At 32.9% G+C, this 27673-nt stretch overlaps 3 protein-coding genes across 3 annotated transcripts; 2 read left to right on the plus strand and 1 right to left on the minus strand.

Moving 5' to 3' along the window:
• Positions 1-16523: 16523 nt before the first annotated feature.
• LOC127136652 (probable xyloglucan endotransglucosylase/hydrolase protein 23) lies at positions 16524-18094 on the plus strand. The gene is made up of 3 exons (XM_051063193.1): positions 16524-16974; positions 17079-17272; positions 17356-18094. The coding sequence occupies exons 1-3, from the start codon at positions 16705-16707 to the stop codon at positions 17753-17755; spliced, it is 864 nt and encodes a 287-aa protein (XP_050919150.1). The 5' UTR covers positions 16524-16704; the 3' UTR covers positions 17756-18094.
• A 319-nt stretch (positions 18095-18413) lies between these two features.
• Positions 18414-21022, minus strand: LOC127107043 (uncharacterized). The gene is made up of 3 exons (XM_051044321.1): positions 20718-21022; positions 20384-20630; positions 18414-18448 (listed from the first exon to the last, which is right to left on the minus strand). Exons 1-3 carry the CDS (start codon positions 20994-20996, stop codon positions 18414-18416), a joined length of 561 nt encoding a protein of 186 aa, XP_050900278.1. The 5' UTR covers positions 20997-21022.
• A 4665-nt stretch (positions 21023-25687) lies between these two features.
• LOC127136661 (probable xyloglucan endotransglucosylase/hydrolase protein 23) lies at positions 25688-27361 on the plus strand. The gene is made up of 3 exons (XM_051063200.1): positions 25688-26241; positions 26346-26539; positions 26623-27361. The coding sequence occupies exons 1-3, from the start codon at positions 25759-25761 to the stop codon at positions 27020-27022; spliced, it is 1077 nt and encodes a 358-aa protein (XP_050919157.1). The 5' UTR covers positions 25688-25758; the 3' UTR covers positions 27023-27361.
• Positions 27362-27673: the final 312 nt, after the last annotated feature.

The raw sequence follows: 27673 nt of genomic DNA on the forward strand, positions 1-27673 counted from the left end.
TCAAGAGTTGTTTTTGAAGTGTGACTTCAAAGTGTCTTTAATATCACTGAGGTGATTGAGGGGGAGTGAGTAGGAACTCTGATCTTAGGTTAAGATTGAAATTGCATTGGGTAGGGATTAAGTGATAAGTTGTAAACGGGTGAGTTTAGCTTTGAATTGATACTACTAATAGTGGATTTCCTCCCTGGCTTGGTAGCCCCCAGATGTAGGTCATGTTAGACTGAACTGGGTGAACAATTACTTGTGTTATTTACTGCACTTACTGTTAAGTTCTGCATAATCCCTGTCTGTGCAGAATTGGATGTCATAACAACCAGTGTGACATCCAAAGTCTGATAACTAGAATTTCAGAGTGGATTACGTTATGGGAAGGTATTAACACCCCTTACGTCCGTTGTACTCAACGGGAACCTTTTAGTTCTAATGTGTGTTTCGAATGTTAATTTATGTTTGTTTGTTATCTTTAGGTTATAAAATTATGAAAATAGAAATGGATGAGAACCTCAGAAAGGAGAAAGGGAAGGTTTTTTATTAGTGTGCTCGCGAAGATACAACAATCTCCTGCCTACGTATCCTTATGGTATAATAAGGAAATCAGAGCATTCGTAGTTCGGGGACTACGGTTGGTTGGTGTTTTTTTAATGCACAACTGTTTGGATTGCATGCTAAAGGCTAAACGTTGGCTTGTCTACTCTCAACGGAGGCTTAAGCACTAGTTTGTTGTGCACATTAGAAAGGATTAAATGGTGTTCTTTTTGAAAAGAGTTTTGATCACACGGAGGTGACAAGTTGAATTAATGTGTTGGGTGTTTTGTTTGATTTGTTATGATCGCACGAGGGCGATAAAAGATATGTTTGATGTGTTGAGATATTTTTAGGTTGGATGACGATTACTCGGATAATCGAGTAAGACAACTCGTATCCTAATAGTCGGGAAAGAGAATAGAAGACTCTAGAACGCTTTCTATTTCATCTGAGTAATTATGAAAAAGGTTGGATAATAATTCAGGTGTTTTGAATGTATGGCGAATACTCGGATGGTCGAGTAAGACAACTCGTATCCCAATATTCGGAAAAGGGAATAGAAGTCTCTAGACCACTTTCTTTTTAATCTGAGCAATTATGAAAATAGGTTTGGGTATGGTTGATGTATTTTTAGAATAAACGACAGATACTTGAATGGCTGAGTAAGACAACTCATATCCAAGCATTTGAGGAGAAGAATCGAAGGCTCAAGACCATCTCCCTTTTCATACAGTTTTGATTGAGAATGATTTGACCAAGTTATATGCTTGTGGAAAAATGTCAATTGTTCGACTGACCGAGTAAGAGAACTCGTATTCGTCCAATTGAGGAGTGAAGTCGAAAACTCAAAGTCAACTCCTTTTTCATTCAACTTATTGTAAAAAAAGTTTTGATTTAATCGGGGTATTTCAATTGAGTTTGAGAAAAAAATACTCGACGTTGGATCGAGGTTTTTGATTTGTGTTTTGAATGAAGTGAATTTATTTAGTGTATTGCTCTTCTACTCGATAAAACTCGAATAGGTCTCATTGTAAGAAAGCCCAATAGTAAGCTATGCGAGGTTGATGGCGATGATTTAAAAGCGATCAACTTACAAGGGTGTTTTGGATTGATTTGGAAAAGGCGCACTCGATATTGACCGAGGTTTGTATTTACATATGCATATGAGTTCAATTATGAAAATGGTCTCGAAATGAGATTGCTTATGAATTTTAGCTTATGCAACGCGAATGCAAAAATAACCAACAAGAAAATAAAGAGTCTCATTGTAAGGTAGCCCAAGAGATAGCCTTTTGTGTGCAAAAGTGACCTATTCTAAACAAAGGATAATGGTCTTACAAACATGTCCCCCTTAGGTGGTGCCATGATGCCATTCTTACAATATGCATATAAGTTACGGATGAAAATCCAAGTGTTTACAAAATATCATAAAGAGTAAAAGAAGACTTCCAAGCAAAGGTCCTAAGATGAAATCCTCTAAGTCCAAGTTGATTAAGAGTGGAGTGAATATTTTTGGACTTTATCATTTTATCATATTTTTGTTATTTTTAATGTATGATGACAATAAAATAAATAACAAGTAAATAAACATGCATGATGAGTTTGTACGATGATGGTGATGATGAGTACTTGAATATAAATTACAAGGTAATGACATAAAAGTAAATCACAAGATAAAGAATGGTAATATCACAATAATAATGGTTAGTGAATGTAAATGAACAATAAAATAAATTGCAAGGAAGTAAAGTGCAATGATGTAAATGTTGGAAGTTAGTAGTTAATGGTTAGTAACAATAAAATAAATTGTAAGGAATTAAAGTGTAATAATATAAATGTTAGTAGTTAGTAGTTAGTAGAATAACAATAAGCAAATGGATTAGCAAGTTAATATAGAGAATATGATTTCATCTATGCATCAAATGACTCAAATATGGGTGAAATAGAGGCAATCTATCAATGCCTCAGAGTATCATTAATGATCTATTGATCAACCATTTATAAGTTTGAAACATTGAAGATTTAATCAACTCTAAACAACCATGTCATGATCCAATAGAACTCATCAACCAAATAAATGTAACAACAAGTCAACAATAAATATTAAACGATAACAAAAAAAATGTAAAGAAAAATGGTTTCATCTATGTATCAAATGACCGAAACATGGTTGAAATAGAGGCAACCTATCAATGCCTCAAAGTATCATGAAGGATCTATTGATCAATCATTAATAGGTTTGAAACATTGAAGGTTTTATCCACTCTAAACAACCATAGCCATGACATAATAGATCTCATCAACCAATTAGATGTGAAAACAAGTCCACAATAAATAGCAAATGAAACAAAATACTAAGTTTGATTAAAAATAGTGGATAGAAGTAGCAAGAGCAAGAAATCCCCAAAAAAAGATGTAAACCAAAGTTAATCATTTTTTACAAGCTTGAGTCTTAAACCTCTCAAAAGATCAACCAAGAATGAACAAACATTTTCAACACAAAAACTGAACCAAAAGTTAACAAAGATTAAGTTAAAATCATTACCCAAAAATATTGAAAAAAGGTAAGTTGAAGTGGTGTTAAGCTTGGATATAGAGTAAGGAGTTTGGGATAAAAGTGTTTATGGTGGAAGTATAGTGAAGGGGCTGAGTTATGAGTGTTAGAGAGTAAGAAGTTTTGAAAAAAAATATGAAAGTGGGCAAAAAAGTTGGTAGGGTGACTTTTCTAAGAGAGAAAGATTTTTTTGTTTTGGCTTAGGTTTAGAGAGGTGAGTAAATGGTACTCGGACAAAACTTTTGGGGGCTAGGAAGCATGAAAAATGAGGGGAAATAATACCTCTATTTATAGAGAAAGTTGGTGGAAAGAGGGGGTGATCAAAAAAATACATTATGTAAAAAACAGACCTATTACAGCTGCCTGCGCAGGTGTAATCGGTTACCCTGATTAGGGTAATCGGTTACCCTGATTAGGGTAATCGGTTACCCAGTAAAAAATGGCCAAAAACTCAATTTTGGGTCTGTGTAACCGGTTACGATAATTAGGGTAACCGGTTACCCAAATATTTATTTATTTATTTATTTTATAATTTTTTTTTTGGAAATAATGAATGTATGCATGTGCAGTAGGATCATGGATCAGATGAAAGTTGTATCGGGGTAGGACAAAATTGGGGTATGACACAATGTATATGAAGAAAATGAGTGAGAAAGATGAGTAGTAAATCTTATTTTAGATCTTAGAAAGAGTGACAAGACTCGTTTATATAGGGAAAAATGGTTCAAAAATAAAAAATACATGGGCTTTGTCTGCTCTCTAAACAATTTGCCAACGACTTTAATCAAATAAACCTAGAAAATATGTAAATTAGTTAGCCATGATTTCACCTTAATAAACAAAAAAAGTTTCCTAATTGATTAGAAGAGTGGACCGCTCCTTAGCGGATTAGATACAAGGTCTAATCGACTAAATAGTGAGATATCACATTTCTTATTGGTTAGAACGCTTCCTAATCGATTAGTCAAAGCCCGTAAATGGTTTTAATACAGATTTTGAAATAGATGAAAACTTGAAAAATACTTTAAGTGGGTATGTGCATTTTTTTAATAACTTCAAATTTACTCTTGCATAATTTCATACTACTAATCCAAAACAGAAAATAAAATCTAATGCTTAGGATTTGATCAACATTCTTAACTTCAATTATTTTTGTCTTCAACATCGGAACCTTCTATCTTAACTTTTCTTTTTGATAATGCTCATGATTATTTTATATTTTCTCTTTTTTCATTATCAAAACCACATCCAATAACATCATAACCTACACAATACATAGAACTACACCCTCTCATTTTTTAGATGGCAACACATCTCTCAAGAAGGTAGTAAATAAAAAAATTAAGATGAAAATATTAGAGTTGTTAACTCCCACTTAAATATAAAAAGAATATGCTCTATCAAAAAAGGTAAAAGAAGAAGAATCATGCAAACAACAGATATAACAAGTTTTTTTTAGATCAAATTATAGCAAAAGGGAACAAACATCATATATTAAAAAAAGAGGATTACAATAAAGGAATAGAAAAATACTAGAAAGTATACAGATAAAGAAAGCAAGAATTCATATCAAGACACCTACTAGTGGTTTCCATCATCATCATCATCATCAAAAAATATCCTAGGAGAAACTGATACTTTGATGCTATCTAGGTGCTTGGAGAAGAATTCTACTTGGACAAACATCTGATGAAGCATTTTGTTGTTATCTTGAGTTCTTGTAAGAATGATATTGATAAGAGCCTATGTTAGTGGAGTTTGAGGTATCTTATAGTAAAACTCATCCAATCTTCCCGACCTTAATTGTCGGAGACATGGTTGTCAAGATCTCGATCTAGATCTTAAAATCTTAAGATTTTACGATCTCATTCAACCCTAACGATCCGGATCTTAAGTAGAATTTTATGTTGTAGTCAAATTGTGAAAAAAAAATCGTAAAATCATTGATTTTGTGGGATCTTTGCCAGTTTCGACTATGATTGACCGTTTCTCGGCCACTATCTTAAAATGTGAGAAGGATGACAAGATGCAGAGGCACACCAATTTTTGTTCGACAGAGACAAATGCGTGCCATTTGAAATTATGAAGTGTTAGATTTAGAGTTTTGAGAATAAACATCTCATTTATAGGGTTTGTTTTAACTAATTGACTTATGATAATCCTAGTCATTGATTAAATATGTCCTTAATGTCTAACAAATGTTCCATGTTGTAGTAGTAAAGTATAAAAACTCAAACATACATATCTAAAGAATATAAAAAAAAAATCATTTTCTCACTAATACACTTGCCTACTAACATGTAAAAATACTTCAAATATATAATATTATTTTTTCATTTTAGTAGGATCTTACGATTTTTGTTGTGATTTTATGTTTGATGATCTTATTACCCCCTTTCGATCTTACAAAAATAATTGGGTAGGATCTTCCGATCTTAACTACGAATTTATATTTTACGATCTTCATATTCTCTTCCCATCTCATGTAAGATCTCGATTTTGACAACCTTGGTTGGAGAGCATGATGTGTTAACTCAACAAGTATGTTGTGCTCCCATACCCCATTCATGTTGTTCACCTTCATCTTCTTTAAAGTAGTCTTGATAATCATTGAGGACCTTAAATTAGACTCCCCCCTCTAAAATGACTCCATCATGAATTAAAATATTTCAAATCAAGTGCCCATATGGAAGTCAAGTAGTTCCACTTCTTCAAAAATCCAACATATGTTGGATTACTTCACAAGCTAAATTGGTTTCACTGTTGTTGGTTAGCATCCATGTGGCCACAACATCAGGAATTAACAATTTTCATGGTTTAACTTCCTTGGGATGATCATATGGGAGATCACATAGAAAATGATACGGAAAGTCACATTCATATATCAAACTATGAGATTGATTGTATGACCTGCCGGTGGATTAGAAAGAAGTGATTAATTAGCATTGAAAAAGTTAAAGTTGTCCAAGATATTGGGAGAAGAGAAGGACTATAGAATACCAACATAGGGTAAATCAACAAGTTCCCCCAAACTCTTCAACGTGGAGAGATTTTGATTTTACATACCTCAAAAGTTATCACCCCTCTTTGAAGTTGAGATTTGGATATAATATTTTTACCAACCTTGGATACACTTCTTCTAGCTTGTTGTAGATGAAGTATTTGAGACTGAATTGACATAAGGAACCAAAAAATTGAAAACTAGAGCGGTTTAAGAACAAAGTGGTTAAGAAAATGTTGAAGTAGTTATCTTGAATATGTGATGATAATGAGATAGCGCAAACAAAGAGGTGATTTATGTTTTTTTTTAATTGGATAAATATATATGTTTTGGAGGGTATTTGAGTGAGTTAAGGGAATGGTATAAATTAATTAGATTTATTTTAATTAATTTAAGTTGAGTAGAATAATTAAAACTAAGGTGGTTGTAGAAAAATAAGGAAAATAATATAATTTGGTGGATAATTAAATTATTAGAAATTAAGAATAAATGAAATTCAAGTTACTAAGAGGAGTAAGGGTAATATGAGAAATAAGAGAGAAAGTTAAGGGTGATAAGGAAATAACATAATTAGGGAACTAGGTTTTGGTTTAAATAGAAAAGAGTGAGGGCTTAACTTTGACAGTACATATTATTTTGGAGAACAAGAGAAAAGAGGGAAGGGAGGTAACACAGGGTTTAGGAAGAAAACATCATTGTTTATGAGCTTAGAGTTTGCTTTGTTGAAAATACAAGGTAAGGGGGGATATTACACTTCTATGGATATATATTGTATGAATGGTAAATAGGGATCCTCACCCTCATCTAGGTTTTTCTTTTGATTTCACAATTGTTGATATGTTCATGTGTTCTTGATGAAAATTGTGTCAATTGTGTGTCCAATTATTATGATTCATGATTTAATATGTGCGTTATAACATGTTTAATTTTTATGAGATTGTTATATGATGTTAAACGCAGGATATGATGTGTTTGTATGTTATAATGAGAATTAGTTTGATGTATGAAGTTTAGGGGATGGAGACGATGAAGTAAACGTGTTGAAAATTGGGATTTTTTGGATTTTGGCTGATGTCAATCGATTGATATCCTATGTCAATTGATTACACACGTGAAAAAATAGAAAAATAGGAAAAATTAAACTATGTTAATCGATTAATTCCCATATTCAATCTATTGTTCTTAGCCAAAATGTGAAAATTTGGAAAGGTGAAATATAATGAGGAATCATGTCAATCGATTTTCCCCAGATGCCAATCGATTTATGCTATTTGAATTTTGAAAAATTGCTGAGTTGAAACCTATTATTTTTTTCTGGTTGTTTTTGCCATAACTTTAGTTCTGTAAATCCAATTGAGGTGCGGTTTAAAGTGTTGGAAATCTAATATGGATGGATATCCCATAGTTTTGTATTAAGAGACTAGACGGATACTTGAATTTGTAAAAATTATTTTTTTTACTTGTAACGTAATAGTTGACGGTAATGAACAGACGGTTAATTGTGTAAATGAATGAATCAATGAAGTGATGTTAAGAACGATTTAACAAGATTGAGTGTTGTGTGGATGTTTATTCGATGTTTGAATATATGATGTGAATTGAAAGTATAATTATGTGAATTATTATAAATACTTGCTGATGATTGTTGAATGATAATTCATCTACTTGCATATTGATGTTTATATGGTGTAGAAATTGTATGGGATGCATATGATGTTGTTTTGTGATGTTGTATGAGGTGAATACAATTTTTATTTTTGTAAGATGCATGATTTTATGGTGATTAATCATGTATGTTTAATGTGTTGATAAATAGTTCAAAAAGGGGACTATTTGTATGCATTGTTGCTATGGTTGTTAGATAGTAATTCAAATGGGGGGATTACTATTATGTGTCAATGTATGTTGTTTATGGTCAGAAGGGGGAGGTAAGTATTGTTATTATTGTTGCATTGATTTGAATTAACATGCAGCATTGGGTCATGTCGTTGAAAGATGCATGTTTGCTAGTTCAGAATGGGGGACTCGTGGCTTATCCCAAGCTTAAAAGGGGGACTTAGAGGTCAGAAGGGGGGCGCATAGGGGACCCAGTTCCTGAGAGAACCAAATGTTGAGTTGGTACCACATGCATATAGAGTTGAGGTGTTTTCACATTGCATACAAGTTGAAATTTGTGAATTGATGATTGTTGTGTGAATACATATTTACATTTAGTTTAAGTTAGTTGCTGACGTGAGTTGATGTTAATAATAATTGATTGTGTGAGTCGATTGGAGTGTTTTGTATGAGCTTGTGTTATTGATGATTGTTGTGAGAATAAATTACTTGTTGATGATTGTTGTTGTTGTTGTTGTTGTTGTTATTGTTGTTTAGGCTATTCTTAATTATCATTTGCACCGCCAATATATTTGAGTATATTATCATCAATTTGCTTTATGTTGTCCACCATGGACATCTTACAGATAACCATGAGTAGAGATTTGTAGTTGTGAGTGGAAGATAGCTTCTTGGAGCTTACCTTCATTTATTTTATCATTTATTTCTTTTAGTCAGTTAAATGATCTGATCTATAACACAAGGGACAAAGCGTTTTTATTATGTTTTGAATTAATGTTGAATTATGTGGTTTAAAGTCTAAAACTTTATTTGTGAAATTTAATTTTGAAGTTGTTATGATATGTTGTTCCGTTATATGTCATTAAATGTTTTCGATTTTTTTTGGGTGGTTGTAATAGTAACTCCTTAAATTGTCGATTAAATTTTTTATATAAAATTTGGGGTTTAGGGTGTTATAAGAAGCATCACATTTGTTGAACTATTGTTGTCTAACTTGTTTGGACAACCCCGTATCCAAAGACCAATTTTCTTGCAACCATAATATTATGTTGTTTTTCTGTCCTTGTACTTGAACCTCCGTTTCTTTCTAGAACCCACTACCTTAACCGTGCCTCCTGCCATAGTCTTGACCTCCCTTCACAAACAAACCTTCACTTGAACTTCCTCCCCCTTCCTCTATACTTTGGCGATGTTGTGCATGTTGCAAAAGGGTAGAAGAAATATAATCTAGCATAATTATTTTCTTTTCGTATGTGAGAGTACTCGCTAAGTGGTCATAAGAATTTGGTAAAGAGTACAACAAAATAATGACTTTATCCTCATCGTCAACCTTCATACCAAGCCGTGTCAAACCAACGAGGATGTTGTTGAAAGTGTGGATATGAATCTGCAAATCAAATCTTTTCCGCATCTTCAAACTATAGAGACGCTGATTCGCGAACAATTTGTTCATGAACATCCTGGGCATGTACCGATTTTCCAATTTATCTCATACATCCTTCGGAGTTGTGAGGTACAGAATACGATTAATCACGTAATCAAAAACGAAAAGTCTTGTCAAACATGCGGCCTTCTCCTTCATCTCGTTCCAATCAATAGTTGTGATGTCCGTCGATTTCTCATCACGAAGAACCTTATGTAAACCTTATTAAGCCAACTGATCATTAACCCTCATTTGCTATAAACTGAAATTGTTCGTTCTATCGAACCTACTCACTTCGAATTTCGCATCTCCAAGATGATGCGACATGTGATACCAATTGTTGGATCAGGAACGAGAATACAAATCAGAGTAGAGAGAAACATACAAAAAATTTGTTCATACAGTTCGGCCAAATTGCCGAGTCAGCGACTATAGAGCAATTATAATTTCGTCTTATTGATTCATTCTAAATTACACCAATTAAGATTTTAATGTTACCAGTATATATAAGAATACTAATGATCCTGATTATATAATCGATTTCGAAATGTCCGTGTCGATGTTCATGTTTCATAGAGTTCAACTATTAACTCAAGAGTTCGTTCAACCGTTGAATTCTTGTCTCCATGAACTTTTTTTGGGATCCATGGCCGAGCCGAACTTTAAAATATTGGATGAAACAACCATTATGATTGAATTACATTAATACAAATCTTTAAAGAGTGGGACATGTAAGTTAAATACAAAACACAAACTAGACAAGTCCAGTAAATTGTTACATTAGTACACCAGAAAGTATTAATTAAAGAAGGAAACAATATGATATATTACATCTGGTGACAAAATCACATCCAGTTTCTATTGAAATTTTGAAAGCAATATTTGACAAGTGTTAACACCAATTTTTGGCAGAAAGTTGACCTGATGTATCAACCTCTCAACTCCCTCTTAATACTAAATAAATACAAAACTATCCACTCATCATTCTATTATTTTCGGCAGAAAATAGACCTGATGTATCAACGTCTCATTCTATTTCGCATAAAGTTAATAAAATTATTTATAAAAAAATCATTAAAAATATTTATTAATTGAATTTGTCTAAAAACCTCAAAAAAATAATCTAAAGATGGGTTCATAATATTATCGTGACAATTGATTTTGGATAAGTTTATCATCTCCTCTGAACTTCCACTATAGGAAAACTCAGCCTTTTTTGCTAATTATTTTTGGCTGATAAAAACTAAATTTATTTGATTTATAGTATATTTTAAATTTATTAAGATAATTTTAAACATTTTGTATGCTCTAGAATTGGGCCTCTCATAATAACTTCGCTTTTGATAAGGCGTGTAATGTTATTTTAGAATAGAAAACTTGTATATACTTATAGTTTTGTATCAGCTTTTGTAAATAAATAAATGAGTTAGGTATGTTCTACTTTAATGACAACGTTTTATTATTTAATGATTGAATTAACGGTAATTTTAACGATGATTTTAGTATTAAGGATTAAAAGTATAGATGAATATTTTAAAAAAAAGACTGTTTTTTGAATGAAAAATATTTTAAAAATTAAAAATAAAATTTAAGATATATAAAAAAATTACAAATATATTTAACCTAAATAAATAGAATTTGAATTATAATAAAATGTCTATGGTATTTCTAAAATGTAACAATCATCTCTCCGATCTACTTCCGCTCCTCTAATTAATTTTTGTTACTAATAACAACTTTTAGATAGCATAATAAGTTCCACTTTTAGCTATCATGGAAGATGATTTTTTAAACGATGTAGACATTTTTAACATTTTAAAAAAAATTCTATATATAGTAAAATTAAAGTGTTTATTTTTAATATATTTTAAATTTTTAAAATACTATAACAACATAAATTAGTCATACAAACTCTTCATTCAATTACATATTGTGGAATCAACAAATTGAAGGATTGATTATCACACAGAAAATGCACTAGCTCGTGAAGGAGAATTGTAAAACGCTTTTTTTTTGGTGTAAATGAAGTGAAAAAGAGTCTGTTATTTATAGGGGAAATATCGTTTAAAAAGAAAAAGATTCATTGATCTTTTTAATTATGATAATTGATTAAGCCACAATCGCAAACATGTACAAAAATGTAAGGTTTATAAAAGGAGACATTAATAATCGACAATTAACACTAATGGTTAATAATGAGGTGTTACAGTAAGAGATTATCGATTAGGTTTAAGGGCTAATCAATTGTATAATGTAAACTGCACTCATAAAATGTTTTTTGAGCTAGTAGCTTACTATCTAGGTGCAAAAATATATATTAATCGGGTTGGTTTAATAAAACAAGAGAGGCTTTTCGAGCATTCGAAAGTGTGTGTGTGTGTGATTTTTCCAAATAAAATCGAAACTTAGTGTTATACATTTATAAATATAAATCACTCGGCACATACACAACGATCTTTCACATTTACTCTCTTTCATAGCTTGGAAGCTTCTAGTTCCTTAATACATTATCTTTGACTTTAGAACTTCAGCGAAACCTTGAATATTCTTTCTGATAAGGCTTGAGATAACTCTTCATGATAGACATCATCATCAAATGAACAACTTGATCAAATATTTTCATTGGGTCCATCGAAAGTAGTTTGACATAATGCGTTGTCATCCTAAGATATGCTTTGATATCTTTATCTCCAAGCATCACAACTTAATCACTAATATCTTGATCTTCAAACACGACTACTTGATCATATCAAATAAAATATTGATCTTCTAACTCCACATCAGATGACAACTTTACTTTACATTGTTGTCATCATCAACACCAGATAAACTTGATCAGAATTTTTGACGAAGACTTCTGCCGACAACGTTGTTAACATCAAAACGAAATAGATTGTTGTAAATATCATACTTATAAGCATGTAGATTCACATCTACTGTTGGTGATTTTAGTATCATCAATGTATTTTAGTAGTAATGTGATTTACTATAGGCCGATGCAATTATGCGTTAAAGCTTGGAAACGAGTTAGGGGTAGTGCGGAGTGCACGCCCGTCGAGCCTACGTATAATTGAATGCGAATAATTGAAACGGGGTTCCAAGGGGCGAAGCCCCTGGCGGGGTGCAGGGAAGCGCCCCGTTCGAAATTTTCTTTTGAACAGTTGAACCATTTCCCAACCGACGTAACCGTTTCTTAACAGTTGCGTCTTTTCGGTTTCTGTTATTGATCTCCTATATAAGGAGTCATTTGGCCTCAGTTTATAAATATAACGAAACCAAACTTTCTCTCTACATTCCTGAACATTTCTCTTTGCCAGAAACAAATTGTTCTTCAAGAATTATCCCCACAAAGATTTCGTGAACCCAGGCAAGAATAGGGTCGAAACACTTTGTTCGGAAAGTGTACGAACACGATTCTTCGAAGTTATCCAGGATTATCATACCCGATTATCTAACATCTACCACTCACACTCAATATTTATAGTTGAGCATCAAAAAATGGGATTTCTTGGTTTAACGTTGAAGACGAAGGGTATCTTGAGTAAACTCACACAACTCCTAAACTGGTCTAACTCAATCAATACTCTATAAAGGTGTGAAAGAAAAAACAATCATGAATTTGTAAATTTGTGAGAAGTGTGATTTGAGTTTTTTTTCTCTTCAAAATACAGAAGAGTGCATCATTTGTATTTGGATGATGTGTATTTTTATGCAATTTATAAATATTTGTAAACCAAAGCGTTTTTATGAACAAAATTTTGAAATTCAAATATCTCCTCTTTCTTGTATTTGGAGTGATTTGGTTAACAAATATGACCACATCATTAAATCTTTTGTTACAATGGTTATGAGTTTGTAGTGATCAGATTTATGCTTGCAAAAGATTAGCGCTACAACATTCAAGTCGGTGTTTAATGAGATTAAACTTTACAAATATGTGCAAAACGAATACACGAACGTGACTCAATGTCATACTTATACAAAGAAGACAATTATAATCGTTCTCGTTTTGTCTGGCGTTGAGTGCATGTGACTATTAGATGTGAAGAAGTCATTCTCCTATACAATGATGATTATGTGACGACAGTAAATAATCACTCTTATTAAATTAAGCCTATAAATTGAATCAATTTTAATGGCCTTTGGTGAACCAAAATATAATACTTTCCTTCTATAATATAATATTTTGTTTTTAAAAAAAAAACTAAGCACGTAATATGCAATAATATGCATGCATGCAATGTCTATGTGAACCTTCACAAGACACGTTCTTAAAAAAATAACTAAGCACATAATATGCAATAATCAGATGGTCCAGCGTCATAAACAGGAACGAGTACCTCTCTTGGATTGTCACGATGGGGAGGGACCAACCGTGGATGCGAAACACAATAATACCATTCCAGATAACCATCTTCTACATCAGATGGAGTGGTGGCTAGGGTAGTTGGACGGGTCACAGCGATAACGCTCTGATGGTAACCAATCCAATCAACATCAATATGAGTCGCCATCATACAATCAAGAGGTGGGGATGAAACATACTGCTTGTACCCGAACTGACCTAAACATCTGTCAGGCAAGTATGGAACAACTGTGTCACCCCACTTCAAACACCCCCTGTAGAGACATAACTCATCAAACTGACGCCATGCTCTATGATCCTCAAATGGACGCCATATGACGTCGGAAGGTGTCAGCTCGTCCAAAATAGGTCGTAAATCATCAACCTTCCCGACTCCTTGCCTATAGGACCATCTCATAGCTCGAGGAAGACCACAATTATCAATTGGTTTCCAATTTTCCCCTCTTTTCCAACAGTTGGAAAGTACTCGTGAATCCAGCACTGTTACAAAATAAAAACATAATAAATAAAATAAATTAAGTTAACATACTTTATAAAATGAATCCAAACTTAATAAACAAAATTAAATTATATACCTGTAGGAAAGTATGATATCCACCGAGCTGTTTGCAACTGAACATGGACGCATCTCCAAGATATCTGTATAGGGTAACTAGTGCAGCTGCTCCCCAACTATATCCCGAACATCTATCTCAGTCCATAAACAGTAGAAGGTATCGTGCCTCGACAAGTGTAAAGGTCTTGTCGGCAAAAATGGTGGAACCCACCAACATCAACAGATATGCTCTGATCGCATATGCTCAGTTGGAAGCAACTCTATGCTGTACGAATAAATCGCATAACCACTCCAACTTATAATACGAACCCCTGCATCTACAAACATGTGATTGTGCCTTACCCTGTGACACTCCTAAGTAGTAAATAACAGGTTCAACAGTTACCTCTTCCATGACATCCTGAGGACTCCAAAAGACACCCCTGATGGGAAAGTGAAGCAGACATGAGACGTCATCCAAAGTAATACTCATTTCACCAAACGGCATGTGAAATAAAGATGTTTTTAGATGTCATCTTTCCACAAATGCAGAGACAAGATTTGTGTCTATCTTGTTCAGACTAGTTCTCTGAAGTGAAGATAAACCAATCTAGATACCCAACTCTCCACCTGTTGTGGAAGAGCCAGTGGAACCCTAGATGTCAGCTTCAGTCCATGTCCATCAACCTTTAAGTCTTTCTTTGGACCTCTTTCCTAAAAACAATTAAAACACATATTAGAAAACACAATATAAAATGTACAACTATTATTCATTTTCAAATATATCCCGTTTATTTACCTCACCAAACCATAAATGGTGAGCAACATGATGCTCGTACTTCACCAAAAGAGACGTATCGTACGACCCTTCTGGATATCCAGTCGGCTCTACTGCAGATGAAGATGCGCCCCGGTCTAAACTGCAGTCTGGAATCCTACCATCTGCATCTCGTCTTCGAACCACTACAAAAAATATTATAACAAAACAAATAAAAATTATAAAAAAAAATTAAAAACAAAATAAAAATGCACTGGAACACTTCAAAGAAGAGTTCCGGTGTGGAGAAAAATAAGGTTGACTACTGGAACACTTATTAAAAGAGTTTCGGTTTAGTTCATCATCAACACCAGATAGACTTGATCAGAATTTTTGATAGACTTCTATCAACAGCGTTGCCAACATCAAAATTAAATAGATTGTTGTAAATATCATATCTACAAGCATGTAGATTCACATCTATCATTCGTACACAATTTTTATAGTTGAGCATAAAGAATGGGATATTTTGGATCAAAGTTGAAGACGATGGGTATCTTGAATAAACTCACACAACTCCTAAATTGGTTTGACTTAATCAATACTCTATAAAGGTGTGAAAGAAAGAACAATCATGAATTTGTAAATTTGTGAGAAGTGTGACTTGAGATTTTTTTTTCAAAATACACGAGAGTGCATCATTTGCATCTAGATGATGTGTATTTTTACGTAATTTATAAATGTTTGTAAACCAATGCATTTTTATAAACAAAATTTTGAAATTCAACTATCTATTCTTTCTTGTGTTTGGAGTGACTTGGTTAACAAAGATGACCACATCATTAAATCTTTTGTTATGAGATTAAAATTAGAATAATTATTTGTCACTCTGGCGTTGAATGCATGTGACTATTAGATGTGGAGAAGTTATACTCCTATACGATGTTTAGGAATGATGATTCACTTGTGCATATACGATGTTTAGGAATGATGATTCACTTTGACGACAGTGAAATAATTACTCTGATTAAATTAATTCTATAAATTAAATAGGCCAAAACATAATATTTTCCTTCTATAATTTAATATTTTATTCTTTAAAAAAAAACTAAGTACATAATATGCACGCATGCAGTGTCTATGTGAACCTTCACAAGACACGTTCTAGTAAAAGTTAGTGTGTCGGAGTTTTTTTAATATGGGCTAGTATTGTTGTAAATAGGATATATTTAAATGTTACCCTCACATTATAAACAAATAAGTGAGGTTTATTTAGAATAGGAACTAATAATGTGTTGATTCATGAAGCAATTTGCTGAGAATACTTTTATAACCACATGATTTAGACATTAGCCAATATGATTTGATGTTAGAAAATAGAAAGCACACATAAAGCCAAACAATTTATTAAAAATGTAGAACTCAAATGATTCAAGAAAATTTTGATATTATCCCACAACTTGCTAGCTGTCAAGGTCCCCACACTCAACGAGTATGATCTCTCTTCTTACCACATTCAACTCCAATCATTTTATACATTCCATAGTAGTTATTTATTTACGTGATAATCATCAATCTATACTCTATATATACCTTCAAAACTCTGCATGCATTCATCAAATACATCATTTGGCATCTAGTGTCCTCCTCTTAACATATCTCTCTCTTTCTATAGCATTTGGTTGGAATAGTATTCTAAGCATCAAAATGAGAGCTAAAGTTCTTATTCGATTTCTTCCCCTTATTGTGGCCACTCTTTTTGTGGTTACATCCGCTGGTAACTTTTACCAAGACTTTGAAATAACATGGGGTGATGGTCGTGCAAAAATCCTTGAAAATGGACAGAGTCTTAGTCTTTCTTTAGACAAAGCCTCTGGCTCTGGCTTTCGTTCCAAATATGAATACTTGTTTGCAAAAATTGACATGCAACTCAAACTGGTGCCTGGTAACTCTGCTGGCACTGTCACTACCTATTATGTAAGTATCTGCCATGCATGTGTATTTTTATTGTTAAAAGTTTTACCATATAATAAAGGCTGCAAACTAATATTTTATTACTAAACTTGTGAATATTGTTGCAGCTATCTTCTCTAGGGCCTACTCATGATGAAATAGACTTTGAATTTCTTGGTAACTTGAGTGGTGATCCTTATACACTTCATACAAACGTGTTTACACAAGGAAAAGGCAATAGAGAACAACAATTCCATTTGTGGTTTGACCCCACCAAAGACTTCCACACATATTCTATTCTTTGGAATCCTCAAAGCATCATGTATATTATTACATGCTCTTATTCACTTTTTTTCTTTCTATATTTTCTGAATTCATATGATAAATTTTTTGTTTCTTATATAGATTTTCTGTGGATGGATCACCAATAAGAGAGTTCAAGAATTTAGAAACAAAAGGAGTTAATTTTCCGAAGAACCAACCTATGAGGATATATTCTAGTCTATGGGATGCTGAGAATTGGGCTACAAGAGGTGGACTTGTCAAAACTGATTGGTCCCAAGCTCCATTCACAGCCACATATAGAAACTTCAATGCACAAGTTTGTGTTTGGACTTCTTCAGGTTCTTCTTGTTCTTCCAACAAATCTCCATCATCTTCATCAACTCAATCATGGTTAAGTGAATCGTTGGACTCAAATGGCATAGCCAAAGTTCATTGGGCACAAAAGAATTATATGATTTATAATTATTGCACCGATACTAAACGTTTTCCTCAAGGACCCCCTTTCGAATGTCTTGCTTGAACATTATTATGTGTTTTTATAAAAGACTTAAACTTAGTTCCTCTATAATCATTGCATATTGCATAGTGTATTGATCTCTAGAATGATTAGATCTAGAGATTCTTGCACCATGCAACAGTTATAGAAGATTCTTATGCATTAAATCTCGTACATATTGGACATGTGACATATATGTGAAGTTTTCTTTCTTGTGTAAATTTCCATTAAAACTATATGGCTGATGATTGTATTGTAAATTTCTGTGTTGTTTGTGTTTGTAAAAAGACATGCACGATATTCATATTAATAAATGGGAAATTGTATATTGTATTGTTCAAATATAATATTATTTGAATTTAATTTTTTGTTGCATTTTTTTAATCTGGTTTACTTTTATTATTGAAATACTTAATTATAGTAATTTGTTCAAACAAGTCTTTGATGATTGTATTATGTATTTTTATAAAAGACTTGAACTTATATCCTCTATGATCATTTATTTGACGTGTGCATATATATAAAATTTTCTTTCTTTTTTAAATTTACAAGTAAAACTATATGGTTAATGATGTATATGTTGTGTATATTTCTCCGTTGTTTGTGTTTGGAAAAAGATGCATGATATTCATATCAATAAATATGGAAAGTGTTTATTATATACAGCTTCACCTTGAAATCTTTATATCATTTTGAATGTTACAAGAGAACCGAGCTCTTAAATCACAATAAATTACACAACTCTTACTTTTAGAGTTTCACTCTCTCAACATTGAGCTACTAGCAGGTGTATAAAAACAGTGTGTCGCATCTCGAAAAATACGATTCCTCGCGATGGTCGCGGAAAAAATTTATGTTCGAACAGAGTCGCCACCGAACTTTATTTATCCTAATGAAGGAATAGGAAAATATCGATAAAACCTTTAGGAAATGGAATAATGGTCATCGCAACCATATTCGGGTTTGGGAGTGGATTACGTAAGGGGAAGGTATTAGCACCCCTTACGTCCGTTGTACTCAACGGGAACCTTTTAGTTCTAATGTGTGTTTCGAGTGTTAATTTATGTTTGTTTGTTATCTTTAGGTTATAAAATTATGAAAATAGAAATGGATGAGAACCTCAGAAAGGAGAAATGGGAGGTTTTTTATTAGTGTGCTCGCGAAGATACAACAATCTCCTGCCTACGTATCCTTATGGTATAATAAGGAAATCAGAGCATTCGTAGTTCAGGGACTACGGTTGGTTGGTATTTTTTTAATGAAAACTGCTGTTTGGATCGCATCCTAAAGGCCAAACGTTGGCTTGTCTACTCTCGACGGAGGCTTAAGCACTAGTTTGTTGTGTGCATTAGAAAGGATTAAATGGTGTTCTTTTTGAAAAGAGTTTTGATCACACGGAGGAGACAAGTTGAATTAATGTGTTGGGTGTTTTGTTTGATTGGTTATGATCGCACGAGGGTGATAAAAGATAGGTTTGATGTGTTGAGATATTTTTAGGTTGGATGATGATTACTCGGATAATCGAGTAAGATAACTCGTATCCTAATAGTCGAGAAAGGGAATAGAAGACTCTAGACTGCTTTCTGTTTCATCTGAGTAATTATGAAAAAGGTTGGATAATAATTAAGGTGTTTTGAATGTATGACGAATACTCAGATGGTCGAGTAAGACAACTCGTATCCCAATATTCGGAAAAGGGAATAGAAGATTCTAGACCACTTTCTTTTTCATCTGAGCAATTATGAAAATAGGTTTGGCTATGGTTGATGTATTTTTAGAATAAACGACAGATACTTGAATGGCTGAGTAAGACAACTCATATCCAAGCATTTGAGGAGAAGAATCGAAAGCTCAAGACCATCTCCCTTTTCGTACAGTTTTGATTGAGAATGATTTGCCAAAGTTATATGTTTGTGGAAAAATGTCAATTGTTCGACTGACCGAGTAAGAGAACTCGTATTCTTCCAATTGAGGAGTGAAGTTGAAAACTCAAAGTCAACTCCTTTTTCATTCAACTTATTGTAAAAAAAGTTTTGATTTAATCAGGGTATTTCAATTGAGTTTGAGAATAAAATACTCGACGTTGGATCGAGGTCTTTGATTTGTGTTTTGAATGAAGTGAATTTATTTAGTGTATTGCTCTTCTACTCGATAAAAATTGAATAGGTCTCATTGTAAGAAAGCCCAATAGTAAGCTATGTGAGGTTGATGGCGATGCTTTAAAAGCGATCGACTTACAAGGGTGTTTTGAATTGATTTGGAAAAGGCGCACTCGATATTGACCGAGGTTTGTATTTACATGTGCATATGAGTTAAATCAGATGAATACCGTATACTTGTCAAATATTTGTGTATAAAAATGTTATTCAATTAATGAAAAAATGTTATACTTACACATTTCTGGTATACGTGTAAAACTTCTTCTTGAGGAACTCCAGATTTGCCCACACGGGCTTCCTTCCACAAAACATGTGCAGGAAGAGATGTTTCTGAACTTTCCTCCTTCTGCAGCTACACATTAAGTCATACAATTTGATCAGATAAAACTAATATATGATGAACAAATTTGTTATCGCAATTTATAAATACTTACCATGGATTGTTCTAAGTGTCCATATCCGACACGTCCTTTTCGGTATGGATATGTGGGACTTGATGCTCTTTCCCGATTTGTAGCACTTATTCTTTGAAAAACCGGGTCTTGTCTTTTGGATTTGAAAGCTTCCCATTCTTCAGCCGATATCAAACTTTCATATTTTTTAGGAAGCTCCGCATCCACAAAATTACCATCCGCATCCTTAAGGAACTTGGATGATAAAAATGTCCGAAACCCTCTTAGAAGCTTTCCGGCCAATTTCATACAAAAACCTCTTCTTTCTTCTTCGATGTTAAAACATCGCTAAGAAAAACATACAGATTGATAGTTAGTATCGGTAATTGAAAAAACATAATTGATACCGTATAATTAAGGGCCAACTGATTGTACCTTTATCTCACTCCAAATTTTTTCTTTGGACTCATTCAGCTCTTTGTTTCTCCAATCATCACATGTAATGGGAATTTCATTCCTTACTAGTGCACCGATAAAACTAGTTAAGGTATGCCCATTAGGTTCTATAAGCTGTCCCTGGTTGCTCCAATAGACATCTAGTATGATGCCTCGAGATCTTCCTTGGACCACCCTTCTCATTACTGTGATGCCTCTTCGAATTTCTTCTTCCGCGGATACTTTTTTACTAACTTCCTCATGTTGGTCATCAGCCATGTCTAACCTGTAATAAACCAAGGAAACCATCAAATATCAAATATAACTTATAATCAAAGCAATTGAAAACAAAAAAATAAAGAAATCATGCATTATCAGATATAACTTATAATCAAAGCAATTGAAAACAAAAATATAACGAAATCATGCATTATCAGATATAACTTATAATCAAAGCAATTGAAAACAAAAAAATAAAGAAATCATGCATTATCAGATATAACTTATAATCAAAGCGATTTCAATCCATGTGCGTCAACCTTACCAATATAACAACAACGCAAGCAAGGACAATGCATTCGTCTGGGGTTTTCAACGTGTTGAACAACATACTTAACGAATTCCAAAACCCCACTCTCGTACTCTTTGGTCATTCGATCGGCACAAATCCATGTTTTATCCATGGTTTTCCTACTTATTAAAGTAAACAATTAATCCAGACGAAAATACATAACTAAGGTAGTATCTTTGAATATCCTAACAATTATAAAGTTCAATTCATTTTAAACTTCAAAAACCTATACATAACCAATGTTAATATAAACTTCAATAACGTATCCGATACGCCAATATACCAACTTTAATTACCTCATCACTTTCATTTTTTATATTACAAGAATCAAACTTTTTCTATTACAATATACCTATAACTATACCTATAACTATATTAGAGTTCGTTCAATCATTTTATGGGAGAAATCTTGTTCCTTTAGAATGAAAGTGAGATGAACAATACTTTCACAGTTAAAAAGAAAAAAAACTACCTATTCAATCTTCAAGTATAATCACTAAGGAAACATGAAGTTTGAACAATATTGAACATCTAAATCCAAAATGATATTTAGAGTTTAAAGTCAAGTAGACACAGACACTGTAACAAAACAATGTATGAAATTTAATACTACCTACCTACCTTTTTATGTGGGAAAACCATGTTTCATGTCCAAAATCTTATGTGTTCAATCTAAAAGTCTATAAATGGACCCCATTACTCGCCTAAACTTTATATTCAAATATTTGGACAAAATACTTGATGTACATGTAGAATAATGCAACAAAAATAGTACTCATAATTAATGTGATATTGTTAGGTATTCATATTTGCATATTAGATGATAAAGAAAGATGCTTGCACTTACATAAAGACAAGAACAAGAATTTTTATTTCTCATTCAGTTAGGGTTGGCAATTGAGCATCAACAGTGTATTTTACAAACAAAAAGAGCAAGCATTGAACCAAACAAAATAACAGAGCATGAAAAATACTGATGAAGTTATTTACAAATACTGATATTTCCCTAAATGAAGAACATACCGAAATGAAGGATTCTTCAAACACTTTCAGAAATGAAATATTCTTCAAACACTTGCAATGCCTGAAACCAAATGAATGAAAATGTTAAGAAATGACGAACAAAACGCAGTAGAAATGACGAACTGAATCAGAAATGAAAAAATGCAGAAATGAAGAACATACCGCAGTAGAAATGACGTTCTGAAACCGATTCTTCAAACACTTTCTGGTATTGAAACCGAATGATTACAATGTATTCTCGTTCGCTGTTAGGGTTCGCTGGAGGGGTTTAATCGCAGGAGGGAAAACAAAAAGAACTGAGAACGAAAATAGAAGTCTGAAATTTAATTTTAATTAGACCTTAGACAGCGCTTTTGTGGAAAGCGCTTTCTAAGATATGCCTTAGACAGCGCTTTCCAAAAGCGCTTTCTAAACCCCCACCTTAGACAGCGCTTTTGGTTTTAATTTTTTTTTAATTGAAAGACTTTAAACAGCGCTTTCTCAAAAGCGCTGACTAAGGTCTATATTTAAAAGCGCTTTCTAAAAGCGCTGTCTAAGGGGGGGTCTTAGACAGCGCTTTCTAAAAGCGTTGTCTAAGACCCCCCCTTAGACAGCGCTTTCATTATTTTTTTAGAACATTTTCCGTGTTTTATTTTTATTTTAACCTTAGACAGCGCTTTCTTTTAAAAGCGCTGTCTAAGATGCGCTGTTAAAAAACCTTTTTGGCGTAGTGGCACTAAACCTTCATGCCTTCGAAAATGGTGCTTCCAAACTCCAAATGCCACCTCATGAGTAATGGTTAGAAAGCTTATTGCATAAGGAACAAATGACATGTTGATCAAAATTTCAGTTGGGCCTTGGAAATTAGTGAATTTTTAGTTTAAAGTGTAAGGTGCAAAACATGCAAAAGTGAGGTTTCCAAATTTGGCCAATGTTCAAGCCCTTCTGTTTTGATGATGCAAGCCTCAAATGGAAACACCTCCAACATCAAAGTTGTATATCTTTTCAAGACAATCGAGATGGACTTAAAGGTTGCATCATTTGGATTTTTTATGAAGAAGTTATGGGCACTTGAAGTTGGACTTTTTTGCCTTTCAATGCATTTGGTCCAAAGTGACCTATAATGTTTTGCATTATCACATGTATTTCTTTTGAGATTTTGAAATTTTGTTCAACATAACATTTGAAGTAGACACAATAATATTTCCAATGCATTTGATCCCACCTCAAAATCATAAAAAATGAATGAGTTATGTTCTTGGGAAGTTGACCCAAAATTAGGGTTTCAGTCAAAATGACCTATAATGTCTTGGAATGGGAGATCACCTTCCAAGCTTCAAATCAATTTTTTGATGAACATGAAAGTTGTTCATATTGTCCTTAAGAACATTTTTTCTTTTGGGATCATCTCCATTTGACCAACACATAAAAAGTTAGGTCTCATTGCATTTCAAAATAGTCAGATGAATTGACTGATCAACTTCTCCAGTCCACAACTCATATCTTGATGAATTGATGATTGAGGACACTCAAATAAGCTCAAATATGCATGAAATGATGAATTAGAGAACTTCCCTTGATTGTATTTGACCATGGGCTGAGGTTGCTTCATTAGCAAGGCATTGAGGGTGATCAGATGAATTAGGGTTTCCTTGAGGAACAAACCTCAAACCCTTTGACTTGCTTTGATCAAAATGATGAATTGAGATGCTAGGGAGACATATTTTATGAATGAGAGCTTTGGGAACCATTTCCATGCTTGCCTTCATCTTCTCTTGGCCATATCTTTGCACCCATGATCTCCTAGAAGCTTTGGACCTTGTGATTGCTCAAGCTACAAACAGAAGATGTTAGTGACATATTTTTGTGCTTTTGGTTGGCAAATGAAAAAATGAGAAAAGCAATGATATACAATTCAAGTATGCTTAGTGATCTCAAACCACTCACAAGAAGTCCCATCTAAAGGTAAAAGGAACCAAGATGCTTATGATCCTTGAGGCTTTGCAAATGCAATGTTATGATGCCATGAGGGATCTTAGGGTCAAAATTGGGGTCTTAAACATAAGATATGCTTTGATATCTTGATCTTCAAGCATCACAACTTAATCACTAATATTTTGATCTTTAAGCACCACTACTTGATCATATCAAATGAAATATTGATCTCCTAACTTCACATCAGACGACGACTTCACTTTACATTATTGTCATCATCAACACCATGATCAGAATTTTTGACGAAGACTTCTGTCAACAGCGTTGCCAACATCAAAACTAAATAGATTGTTGTAAATATCATACCTACGAGCGCGTAGATTCACATCTACCACTCACACTCAATATTTATAGTTGAGTACCAAAAAATGGGATTTCTTGATTCAACGTTGAAGACGATGGATATCTTGAGTAAATTCACACAGCTTCTAAACAAGCCTGACTCAATCAATACTCTATAAAGATGTAAAAGAAAGAACAATCATGAATTTGTAAATTCATGAGAAGTATGACTTAAGATTTTTTTTCAAAATACAGAAGAGTGCATCATTTGCATATGGATGATGAGTATTTTTATGTAATTTATAAGCGTTTGTAAACCAAAGCGTTGTTCTAAATAAATTTTTGAAATTTAAATATTTCCTCTTTCTTGTGTTTGGAGTGACTTGGTTAACAAAGATGACCACATCATTAAATCTTTTGTTACGATGGTTATAATTTTCTAATGATCTGATTTATGCTTGCAAAAGATTAGCGCTACAACGTTCAAGTTGATGTTTAATGAAACTAAACTTTACAAATGTGTATAAAAAGAATACACAAACGTTACTCAATGTCACACTTATATAGAGAAGACAATTATAATCGTTCTTTGTTTGTCTGACATTGAGTGCATGTGACTATTAGATGTGGAGAAGTCATACTTCTATACGATGTTTAGGAATGATGATTCACTTGTACGTGACGAGAGTGAAATAATCACTCTTATTAAATTCATCATATAAATTGAATCACTTTTAATGGCTTTGGTGAGCCCAAAACATAATATTTTCCTTCTATAATTTAATATTTTGTACTTAAAAAAAAACTAAGCACATAATATGCACGCATGCAGTGTCTATGTGAACCTTCACAAGACACGTTCTAGTAAAAGTTAGTGTGTCGGGTTTTTTTTAATATGGGCTAGTATTGTTGTAAATAGGATATATTTAAATGTTACCCTCACATTATAAACAAATAAGTGAGGTTTATTTAGAATAGGAACTAATAATGTGTTGATTCATGAAGCAATTAGCTGAGGATACTTTTATAACCACATGATATAGACATTAGCCAATATGATTTGATGTTAGAAAATAGAAAGCACACATAAAGCCAAACAATTTATTAAAAATGTAGAACTCAAATGATTCAAGAAAATTTTGATATTATCCCACAACTTGCTAGCTGTCAAGGTCCCCACACTCAACTAGTATGATCTCTCTTCTTACCACATTCAACTCCAATCATTTTATACATTCCATAGTAGTTATTTATCTACGTGATAATCATCAATCTATACTCTATATATACCTTCAAAACTCTGCATGCATTCATCAAATACATCATTTGGCATCTAGTGTCCTCCTCTTAACATATCTCTCTCTTTCTATAGCATTTGGTTGGAATAGTATTCTAAGCATCAAAATGAGAGCTAAAGTTCTTATTCGATTTCTTCCCCTTATTGTGGCCACTCTTTTTGTGGTTACATCCGCTGGTAACTTTTATCAAGACTTTGAAATAACATGGGGTGATGGTCGTGCAAAAATCCTTGAAAATGGACAGAGTCTTAGTCTTTCTTTAGACAAAGCCTCTGGCTCTGGCTTTCGTTCCAAATATGAATACTTGTTTGCAAAAATTGATATGCAACTCAAACTGGTGCCTGGTAACTCTGCTGGCACTGTCACTACCTATTATGTAAGTATCTGCCATGCATGTGTATTTTTATTGTTAAAAGTTTTACCATATAGTAAAGGCTGCAAACTAATATTTTATTACTAAACTTGTGAATATTGTTGCAGCTATCTTCTCTAGGGCCTACTCATGATGAAATAGACTTTGAATTTCTTGGTAACTTGAGTGGTGATCCTTATACACTTCATACAAACGTGTTTACACAAGGAAAAGGCAATAGAGAACAACAATTCCATTTGTGGTTTGACCCCACCAAAGACTTCCACACATATTCTATTCTTTGGAATCCTCAAAGCATCATGTATATTATTACATGCTCTTATTCACTTTTTTTCTTTCTATATTTTCTGAATTCATATGATAAATTTTTTGTTTCTTATATAGATTTTCTGTGGATGGATCACCAATAAGAGAGTTCAAGAATTTAGAAACAAAAGGAGTTAATTTTCCGAAGAACCAACCTATGAGGATATATTCTAGTCTATGGGATGCTGAGAATTGGGCTACAAGAGGTGGACTTGTCAAAACTGATTGGTCCCAAGCTCCATTCACAGCCACATACAGAAACTTCAATGCACAAGTTTGTGTTTGGACTTCTTCAGGTTCTTCTTGTTCTTCCAACAAATCTCCATCATCTTCATCAACTCAATCATGGTTAAGTGAATCGTTGGACTCAAATGGCATAGCCAAAGTTCATTGGGCACAAAAGAATTATATGATTTATAATTATTGCACCGATACTAAACGTTTTCCACAAGGACCCCCTTTCGAATGTCTTGCTTGAACATTATTATGTGTTTTTATAAAAGACTTAAACTTAGTTCCTCTATAATCATTGCATATTGCATAGTGTATTGATCTCTAGAATGATTAGATCTAGAGATTCTTGCACCATGCAACAGTTATAGAAGATTCTTATGCATTAAATCTCGTACATATTGGACATGTGACATATATGTGAAGTTTTCTTTCTTGTGTAAATTTCCATTAAAACTATATGGCTGATGATTGTATTGTAAATTTCTGTGTTGTTTGTGTTTGTAAAAAGACATGCACGATATTCATATTAATAAATGGGAAATTGTATATTGTATTGTTCAAATATAATATTATTTGAATTTAATTTTTTGTTGCATTTTTTTAATCTGGTTTACTTTTATTATTGAAATACTTAATTATAGTAATTTGTTCAAACAAGTCTTTGATGATTGTATTATGTATTTTTATAAAAGACTTGAACTTATATCCTCTATGATCATTTATTTGACGTGTGCATATATATAAAATTTTCTTTCTTTTTTAAATTTACAAGTAAAACTATATGGTTAATGATGTATATGTTGTGTATATTTCTCCGTTGTTTGTGTTTGGAAAAAGATGCATGATATTCATATCAATAAATATGGAAAGTGTTTATTATATACAGCTTCACCTT

The sequence above is a fragment of the Lathyrus oleraceus genome, chromosome 1 (genome assembly GCF_024323335.1).
Source record: "Lathyrus oleraceus cultivar Zhongwan6 chromosome 1, CAAS_Psat_ZW6_1.0, whole genome shotgun sequence".
Taxonomy (NCBI): domain Eukaryota; kingdom Viridiplantae; phylum Streptophyta; class Magnoliopsida; order Fabales; family Fabaceae; genus Lathyrus; species Lathyrus oleraceus.